General features: G+C 63.5%; 1 protein-coding gene across 7 annotated transcripts; it reads right to left on the reverse strand.

The window, feature by feature from the left end:
- Nucleotides 1–663: 663 nt before the first annotated feature.
- Nucleotides 664–6,960, reverse strand: SIGIRR (single Ig and TIR domain containing). 7 transcript variants are annotated; one of them, XM_028094218.2, is made up of 11 exons: nt 6,622–6,959; nt 5,920–6,090; nt 4,802–4,964; nt 3,689–3,887; nt 3,118–3,251; nt 2,868–3,020; nt 2,344–2,487; nt 1,965–2,067; nt 1,749–1,899; nt 1,310–1,499; nt 664–989 (listed from the first exon to the last, which is right to left on the reverse strand). In XM_028094218.2, the coding sequence occupies exons 2-11, from the start codon at nt 5,920–5,922 to the stop codon at nt 826–828; spliced, it is 1,404 nt and encodes a 467-aa protein (XP_027950019.1). In that variant the 5' UTR covers nt 5,923–6,090; nt 6,622–6,959; the 3' UTR covers nt 664–825. The 7 variants fall into 7 exon arrangements, with proteins under 7 accessions (XP_027950019.1, XP_027950021.1, XP_027950018.1 ...); XM_028094220.2 differs by lacking the exon at nt 5,920–6,090 and having other exon boundaries at nt 4,802–4,961; XM_028094217.2 differs by lacking the exon at nt 5,920–6,090.
- Nucleotides 6,961–9,858: the final 2,898 nt, after the last annotated feature.

The following is a 9,858-nucleotide window of genomic DNA, read 5'->3' on the forward strand; positions in this document are numbered from 1 at the left end:
GAAGAGAGTATCCCTCAGGGAGAGCTGGTGAGAGTGGAGGGAGCAGGGCAGACAGCAGAGTCAACCTTGCTACCGGCTGAGGTCCAGACACAGTAGAGCTGGGGGCCTTGTGCACAGAGTGACCACTCCTGGGAGAGCCGTGAGCTCTCCTGGCTTCGGTGCTGCCCTGCTGGACTGTCCTCATGTGGCAAACACACCCAACACCTCTCTCCGCCCTGCCTCGCTGGGCCTGGGGTGTCCTGACCAGGGACTCACACTGTCCGACTGAGTCCTGGGATCCCATGTCACCCAACCAGGCCCATTCATATGTTTACAAAACAAAGAAGCAAAAGACTTCTTCCTTAAAGCTCAGAACCTGAAGTGTAAGAGGCCTGCCCCCTCCCCCAGGACCTGGCTGGATCAGGACAGGGCTGGGGACAGTCACGACCCCAAGCAGACAGAACCAAAGAGGCTACTACCAGAGATGTTTCTGAGCTGGCTCAGGATGGAGGGTGGTCAGGACGGCAGGAGCAGCCAGATTTGTGACCGAGCGAATATGGGGATGAGAAAGGGGAGGGGCTGAGGGTCACGGACAAGCCTGAGACAGAACTGAGGGGTGCCCCACCCAGGGGCTGCATACCCCCTTCCTGCCCCAGGAGAGGAGAGGAGAGGCTGAGGCCCAGGCAGGATCTAAGAGGACTTTATTTCCTGGCAGTAGGAGGTACACTGGAGCAACTCCCCTTCCCTCAGGGTCTCAGGGCTGGTAGTCCTGCTAAGAGGAGAGAGGCCCCACCCCACCCTGCACCCAGCTGTCCTTGGAGATCTTGCTGTTCTGGCAGGTGGGGGCTACACATCATCCTCGGACACCAGGCAGTAGAAGTCCGTGCGGGCGCTGTAGTTGCGGGAGCCGAGGTCGGAGACATCTACCTCGCTGCCCCGGCCCTCTCCAAGCGAGACCCCACTTGCATGCGGTGGAGCTAATGGCTCCCCAAAGACTGGCCCTCGGACACCTGGGAAGAGTGTTCCACCAGGCCTAAGGCTGGGCTGCCCACGGCCTGACTTCTGCCGGGACCCATGCATGGGGCTCACTCCTTGCTCACCCTCCTGCATGGTGGCATTTGAGGTCCTGGAGGTTCCCAGGCAGGCCTTGGGCCCAAGTGCCCCCAGGAAAGAGGCAGTGAGGGTGTGCTGGGGGGTCAAGCCCACCTATGGCCTGCAGGAAGGAGTCCCCTCCACCTGGACCCCTTTCTGGGCACCTTGGCCCTGTGGAACCCCACCTCCAGCCCAGGCCAAGCCTCTCAGGGTCAGGGGTGGGGCCAGCTGAGCATACCCAGGTCCCCCTCGGGGTCGGGGTCCAGCTGCAGGTTCAGGGTCCGACCCTCTGAGACGTGGCCTTGTACAATAAGCATGGGGTCCTTGTCATCCTGCAACCTGGTCTGGGGGTCTCCCTCCATTGCTCTGTACCGCACCTTCCGTGGCAGCGCCAGCTGCAGCTCTTTCCAAAAATCTGAAGAAGGCGCCTGGGGGCCAGGATGGGGCCGTTAGCCTAGTCCCCTTGGCCGCAAAAGAGCACAGCTGGAAGGGTGTGTTCACCTGGCTCCCGGGATCTCAAAGGAAGCCCCTCTTCTGGGCAGCAGGCCACACAGCCCTCACCCACGGGCCCATTCACAAACCCCCATCCCATACAGACGCCCGTGGAAGAACCCCTCTCTGGAGCCCGGTGCCGCCCAGCCCTATTTCAGGGCCCCTCCCCACACCCCTCTGCGCACCACGGAGCCGGGCCTCCAGAGCAGCAGGGTCACCAGGTGGCGGTGCTGGCGCAGCAGGTGGAGCGCGGGGTGCACCGGGTCGCGCCTTTGACCCTCGAAGGTGATGAAGATGGGTCTGCGCGTGAGCTCCAGCAGCCGGCACAGGCCCTCCCTGCGGGGGCGGGACCGTCAGGGGGGACGCGGCTGGGGGCCCACCCAACCCGGCGCCGGACCCACCGGAAGCTGTGGCTGCACCAGGCCCGGCCCAGGAAGGCGTCCGACAGCACCACGATGAGGCGCCGGCAGCGGCTCAGGTTCACCAGCAGGTCCGCGGAGGGCTCTGCGGGAACCGGGCGTCGGCGGGGCCGAGGTGGGGCGGGGCCGAGGAAGGGCGGGGCCTGGATGGGGCGGGGACGGGCCCAGAACGGGGCGGGGCCGTGGGAGGGAGGGGCCCGGTCTCGGGGAGGGGACGGGGGCGGGGCCTGGACGAGGCCAGGGGAGGGCGGGGCTCGGGCCCAGAACAGGGCGGGACCCGGAGCGAGATGGGGCGGGGGTCATGGGAGGGCGGGGCCCGGTCTCGGGACGGGGGCGGGGCCCTGGGCGGAGCCCGCGGTACCCGCGCGCGGCAGGAGGTCGCGGTCATCCAGGAAGAGCTTGTAGCCCCGACGCCGCTCTAGGTGCGGCTTCAGGATGAAGTTCACGAACTTCCGGTCCTCGGGGCTGTCGCTGTAGGAGACGTAGGCGTCGTAGAGCTTCCCGTCTGCGGATGGCGGCGGGTCAGCGCTCCGCTTTCTAGGCCCGGGCCCGCAACTCCCCGGCCGCGGCGGCTCACTACCCGCCCCAACCGGGCCCTCTAACCTCTCCCCACGCGCATGCGGGGACCAGGCCCGCCCGCCACATTTCGACCCCGCAGATCCCGCACACACACTCGCAACCCCGCCCCCAGGCCGCGCCTAGACCCTCTCCAGCGCTGGCTCTTTCCTGGACTGTGTGCTCACCAGAGCCTTCCGAGGGAGGCCGCCTCCCCACTGCAGACCTCCACCGCCACCCCACTTGCCCAGGCAACCCGCCCACCCAGAGCTGAGCTTGGGGAGGCCCCATAGCTGATTCATCCCCCTCGGCCACCCCGGCCCCACGCACCGTTCATCTCCACCTCCCCGCAGGCGTCTTGGTACCAGCGCAGGACACTGAGGCGACACTTCACGTAGAGCAGGGCCGCCAGGAGCAGAGCCAGCAGCACCAGCAGAGAGGCCAGCACCGCGGCCACGTGGCCCGCTGGGCCTGGGGACAGAGCTACAGCCTGAACCACTGCCACCCCCACCCAGCGTTCTCTGAGCCTCAAGGCTCCCCAGGCTTCCCTTCTACCTTCCACCCAGTGTACCCCACTCACCAGCTCTCCAAAGAGTGAAGGAAGAGGAGCTGACATTCCGGATGGAGCAGGTAAAGGCCCCATAGTCCTCAGCACGGGTCAGGTTGACCCCCAGAACACTGGACACAAGCACCTCTGATAAGTTGTCCTTGACCCTGGGGAGATCAGGCCCAACTCTCTCATCTGGGGCCTGAGAGCATTAGTGGATGCCCCTAGGCCCCACCTGTCAGACTGAACCACAGAGGCCGCAGATGTGGGCTTCCTGAGTGGTCCTTGCCCCACTAGCTAAGAGAAGTGGCCAGAACCTGGTGGGGGTGTGGATCTGTTTGGGGATAGTCACCCTGATCCTGGGTCTGGGTTTTGGGGGGCAATGCCTAATTCAGGCCATAGGATTGTGCTGGCACCCATGGCCCTGGGCTGTCTACAAGGCGCCTGTCCACAGGGGCCACCTGTCCCTGCAGTCACTAAACCCTTAGTCTGTGTCAAGAGTGGCGCTCTGCCCATGTCCGTCCAGGTGGTTATAGACCAGGGTATAGGTGTCCATGGGTATAACCAGGGTAGTCACCTGACCCTGGACACTTCCATCTCTTACCAGGAGTCTTCATGGAGGTCATAGTGGCTCCCATCGCCCAGCGGCAGCCTGTCTTTCAGCCACTGGACTGAGGGTAGGGGACAGTGGGGCCCAGAGACCACCCAGGCTGTGCAGTTCAGAGCCACTACACTGCCCACGGTGGGCCCCAGGGCCTGGTTTCCAGTGGGGGAGAGGAAGTCAGGGGCCCTGTCACAGAGGCCTACAGAGAGAGGACCCAGTCGTTAGCCATGCTTGGGATGCTGGGGTCCCACCAACCACAGATGGTCTATGGGCCAGGAAAAAAACAAGATGGTTAGTGGCATGTGTTGCTTGGTGGCCACACCATGTCCATGCACAAGTCCCACTGGGGACAGGGCTTGGCACTTGGCATGTCTTCCCCCAGTGGCAGCTGGGTCTTGGGTGTTCTGCCTGACCTCGATGTGCGCTGGAAGGCCGTGGCTAGAGTCATAGCTGAGCTGACCCATCCCAGACCAGTGGGGGCCCATCTGGCTGCTCATCCAGCCAGGACATGAGCCCAGCTCCCACATTTTCTGTGTACACCCGTTGCCCACCCCAGGTGAGCAGCCAGGCACCACAGCCCTCGCCCCACCACCTCTGCTGGGGAAGCTGCAGCAAGTGTGAACACCAGTGCTGAGCTTGCCAGCACCTTCCACCTGGGATGGGAGCATGGGATTCCAGGACCCTCAACTCCTGGTCATGGGCAAGCTTTCCCAGCTCCCTGAGACCTAAATTTTTTGATTTTCAAATCAGGGTGAAGAGTCCTAGTAGGACGTGAGAGGAGACCACCATCATCTTGATTAGGTGGTCTCTCAGCAGCCCACATCTACTCATCCTGCCCCTGGGGGCCCCCCAGCAGCTCCCACTCCCAGTGTCCCTGAGCTTTGTTGACCCCCACAACTGTGGTCTGGAGGCTTTGGGCAGGAGAGGGCTCTGGGCTTTTCCTAATCATGGGGTCAGGACCTTGGGCTATGTGGGAGGGGCAAGCATAAGCCTTTGTACCCCTGGCTGGAGGCCAGGCTGAGGGCCCAGGCAACATCACAGCGTGGAGCCAGCCTCAGGGACAGGAGGTGGGAGTGGGGCCCGTGCTCGTCCCTCTCTGACCCCTCTACCTGCCATGGTCTGGCCGGGGCCTCCTCGAGGCAGGCTGGGCACTGGTGCCAACCCCCGGTTCCACGGGGCTCCTTGGCTGAGCAGACTGGTCCCCCAGGAGGTGGGCAAGACTCACTCTCTGTCTTTGTGGCCGGTCAGTCAGGGCACCAGGACGGGTCAGAGGCTGCTGCCATCCCAAAGGAGAAAGTTAAACAAGAACAGGATGAGTTAACATGTAACTTTGCACCAGCTGCCTCATGGGTGCTGGGGACGCCAGCACAGTATCATGTGGCTGGAGTGGGCAGGGCCCAGGCGGCTGGGAGGGGCCCTCGGAGTGAACTTCACCTGTTCCAGGGTCACCATGATGGAGGGAGGGACCATGGATGCACACCCCTGGCACCCCTCATGAGGCTGGGAGGTGGCTGTGTTCCCACTACCCCCTGGGACAGGGGTGCCACATACAAGGAGGGATGCAGGGCAGCCCCGAGCTCACCCAGGCCCTAGGGAGAGGGGGGCATGTGAAACTTGTCCACCACCACACGGTGAGTGTGGGCTGCTGGACTCTGAGCTGCACTCCCCCTGCAGGGTTCTGTTCTGGACATGTCCCGTGTGCCCGTGTGTGTATGGACACGGCAGCACCCAAGGCTGAGCCAGGCCGCAGCCATGGAGGCAGGAGGGCACGAGGGAGGCCTGGCTGGCCTGAGTCTGCTCCAACAGGCCTAACAGGTCCCACCTCCTTCTGGGTCCCACACCTGCATCCCCTCCACCCATTTGTCATTTCCAAAACCAAAGGCTCTTGTCCACATTGTCTAGTTCTCCAAGGGAAGCCCCCACCCCACCCGTAGGTGGCTCTTCTTTCCTATGTGGGGGCTGGGACCACTCCCAACCCGGACTGGCAGTGGCCACACAAGTACCCTGACAAAAAAATCTCTACAGTGAGCTGAGCTGAAAGGAGGAGCCAAAACCCCCAGTGTCGGGGCCTTCACTGAGAGCCTCCTTGACGGCCAGGGCCTTGGGTCCGCCTCCTCCCTGGCGCCAGGTTCACCCAAGTGATCCAGCAGGTACTCCACTCCTGCCTCAGGCCATCCACCCCACCCTGCGGGCCCCTGAGGCTTTACAGGGACGTCTCTTGGCCTCCCCACCATTCCTTCTGCATGGTGATGCCGCTGTGGACCTGGCCCGGCCTCAGCACAGCCAGAAGCCCTGGGTTTGGCTGGGACGGGATTTCCTCGGGAATTGGTGGAGCGTCAGGCAGGGAAGGGGTGAGGAGGTTCCTTCCAGAAGCGCTCCTGTGGAGGGCGGTCTTGAAGGTCCTTGAAGAAGGAGAACCAGGCCACTGGGAGGCTATGGAAGACTGGGCAGCTCACATCCCCTACCCCAGTGTGCCTGGAAGGACGTGTTTCCAGCTCGGTGGATCCCAAGGAGACTCTTGCGGTGTCCCTCCCACGTCTTCAAGCTCAGAAGAGCTTTTACCCCTGGGAAGGCAGCCTCGAGCCTTCCTGGAAGTTAAGGCCAAACTACACATCCAGGGATAGGTGCCCTCCCCCTGCACACTGTCCCCTGCATCATCTGTTTTGCACACCCCATGCACACACAGCCCTCTCCCCACGTGCACCTGAACTACTATCTTGGTGTGTGTGCCTCCACGCACACTCCCCACACCTCCAGCACTCTGGCCACACGCCCACACACTGCACATCCGTACCTGCAACAGCTCGCACAGGGTGCACTACCACGAGCATCTGCGCAAACCCCACACCACACACACTGTACCTCACACCTACCCTGCTGCCCGTGGCGTACGGACAGCCTCCTGTCACCCCTGCTCTTATGGACACACATACCATGCCCACACATGCTGCAGGCCTCCCCTCAGCCAGGCCTGACTCGGAGAACCAGCCTCAGGTTGGAATGGTGTCCAGGCCCACGCGGAGTGGCAGGGCTGTTACGGGAGTACACGAAGTCACCTGGTTCCGGCTCTTTCCTCCTCGTGGGGAATGTCGGTCATTGAGGTCATTGACGTGTGCTTGGGAGCAAACTCTCTGCTCAGCTGGGCCCCCAACCCAGCCTGTGGCCCACGGCACCAGGACACATCACCAAGCGCAGCGAGGACCTGTCTTTTGTTTGTGTGTGTTTTAATCAGAACTTTCCCTGTAGCTTCCTGGCTTTGCAGTCACATCCTCTCCTAGACCTAAACCCCACCCAGGCAGCCACCCCCATCCCAGGCAGGCGGGCAGTTGGTGGTTCTCGCCCCGCCTGCCCCGCCTGCATTGCTTCTTCCTGTAACTCTGAGTCAAGCGGCTCCTTCCTCTGGGGCCCACCCCAGCCCACCCAGGCATCATACTTCCCGAGGCCAAGCCTGGGGGTGGAGGGGAGCTTGCAGAGGGGCTGGAGCCCAGGGTGATGTGGTGGTGGGGGCTCCTAAGGAGACTCCCAGTCGGGGCCATGTTGCACACACACGAGAGCCAGCTTCCCAGACACTGCCTACGAAGCTACACTAAGGATGGTGGGGGCCTTCAGGTTGCTCCCCCTGGCCCAAGTAAGCAGCCCCAGTGTGTATCTGACCTGTGGCCTGCTGGGGTAAGGAGGGTCCTGTGGAAATTCCTGCCAATAATAGGGCCTTGAGCAGAGTTTTTGGGCCCCCTCCCTATCTGATTCCCCCATGTAGTCCCCAAACAGTGAGCGGTTAAAAGGGGGCTGTGTTATCACATGGACCTTAGTTCCAGGCTGGGATGGGAGGACAGTCCCCCCCCCCCACCTTTCCAGATAAGGGAGCAAAGAAAAGGCCTCAACAGAGGCTCCTGGGCTCTGAGCCCAGGTGGGGGGCGGCCAGTATCTCCTTTTGTCACCACTGACTCCCCCCGCACCCAGCCCAGACTGACTTGGGACTCAAGGCCCAGCAATAGGTGGCTGGCATCACTACCCAGAGAAATTGGGCAAGGGTCCCCTTCAGGCCTTGTCCCTGTTCTCACCCACCCAGGGTCAGAGGCCCACCCGTGGGCCACCTTCAATATTGGCTTTCCTATGTCCTTAATCTGACCCTGCCCCAGCCCTGCTCTTCAACCTCACACCCCCCGTGGCCCTCAAGACCCTTGGATGATGGTGCATCTTGGGCTCAGGGTCCCCACAGAACTGTAGGAAGATCTGACTGCACCCTTTCTCCACTGAGCCTCAGCTTCCTGAATGCACATTAGCACTGGTACCAGCCCCTCCTTGAAGGTGCTTCAGTGGGCCCGATGCCCAGGTCACCTCCTACAGTAGTCAGTGACCTGCATAGGAGCACCCAGGTGGGAAGCAAAGAGCCCCAACCATTCTTGCTGCCTCTCAAAGCTCCTGCCAGACTGCCTCTGTGTGCCCCTCTGTGTCACCCTCTCACAGCCATGACAGGACACCCCCCCTTCTGCTGCTAAAGTACACCCTCACCCCCAGGCCCACTCTCCAAGGTTAGTGCAAAGAAGCCCACATGGCCTTAGGCACTGTCCCGAACGGCCCTTCCGAATCCAAGCCCCCCTCCCTCTCCCCCCACCACCCACCACACTCTGCCCTACACCCGGTGGTTCCTAGAAAGATCCAGCTCCTGAGCTTATGTTCTGGCTTGAGTTCTGACTCCCTCGGCTCAAGCGGCGGGAGGCGATCCCCCCCATTCCCCACCCCTCCGCCGTCTGGTTTGCTGCTGAGCACCCCATAGTCTCCAGCATCCCCTGCTCATCTGGGACGCGCTGCGCCCCCGACGTGTCTCCTGAAGGAAGAACTGTACGAAAGGCTGTGGCCCCGCAGGCGGGGGGGCTCCGATCTGCTCCCCAGGGGGCCGCAACGCCCGGTTCCCCTCCACTACACACCCCACCTCCGGCGGTCTGCCTTTCCGAGGGGAGGACCAGACTTAGTCCCCCACCCTCCAGGTGCAGTGGGCAGGCTGGTCGGGGGCGGGCGCAGAGGGCGGGGACTCGGGTGTCGTCGAAAAGGGAACGCGCACGGAGGCAGACGCGCTCACAGAGAGCGGATGGCGGATTGGGGCGCGCACGAGGGGGACGTGGATGACAGGTCGGAGTGCGCAGGGGGGCCGCGCGGGTGACCGGCAGGCCTAGCACAGCAGGTCGGGGACGCAGACAGAGGGCGGGAGCGCGCATGACGGTAGCTCCGCCCGGCGACCAGCGCCGTTCACCGCCCCAGCCAGCTCCTCCGTACACCCCCGGAGCCCGGGGAGGCCTCAGGACTGGGATCCGAGCTCCGGGCAGAAGCGAGCGTCTCCGCGCGCCTTGGCGTTCCTCCTCCCTCTCCTGGGCAAAGGTCACGAGGAAGCCACTGCCCATGTCGGGCGGAGCGGGAAAAGCAGGCTTTGCCGTCCCCCACCCCCCGCCCCGCCGCCAGACCCAAGGGGCAGGGACGCGGACCAACTCAGGCTTCCGGGCGACGGGGGCAGCCGGGCCGACTCCGAGCCACTTCCTGCGGGACCGCACCCGCCGCGGCCCAGAGGCTCTTATGGGCAAGCGCCCCCGGCCCCGGCCCCCAAGCTCCAAGGCTAGTCCCGGCTCCCGGGAGCCAGCGAGCTCCACTCACCCCCGTGGGTTCGAGCCACTCACCTGCTGCCAAGACCTGGGGCTTGCGCGACCACGGGGACGGGACGTCTCACCTGGGCCAGGTGCGCAGCGGCGACGAGCCCGGCGGCGGCGGCAGGTGCAGCCCCGCCCAGCAGCCAGGGCCGGAGGGCGGACCCAAGAGTCCCGCTTCGCGCCCAAGTCTGGCGCTTAAGACTGACCTGCTCTCAGACGCCAGGAAGCCTCGGAGCTGCAACCACCCAGCCTGGGGGCAGAGGGCAAACCGGCCCAACCAGCCCAGAGAGTCTAGGACCTGGGGGACTCCTCAGAGTTTCCACTATCCCCAGGGGCATCTTTGGCGGTTCTGCCCCTCCTCCCCAGCTCTTCCTCCAGGAAGCCTGCCTTGACTCCTGTCCCTAAACCCCAAGTGCGGGGAGGGTAGGACCTCAATAAAGCCCCCCCGCCTCACAAGGAACGCGAGAGGAGGACCAGGAGGCTACCACATTCCAGACCTTTCCCCAACTGGACTTCCCATCTGAGAACAGA

Source organism: Eumetopias jubatus, unplaced genomic scaffold, assembly GCF_037043125.1.
Source record: "Eumetopias jubatus isolate StellerSeaLion01/CBP00866 unplaced genomic scaffold, mEumJub1_p1.0 scaffold_13, whole genome shotgun sequence".
Lineage (NCBI taxonomy): Eukaryota > Metazoa > Chordata > Mammalia > Carnivora > Otariidae > Eumetopias > Eumetopias jubatus.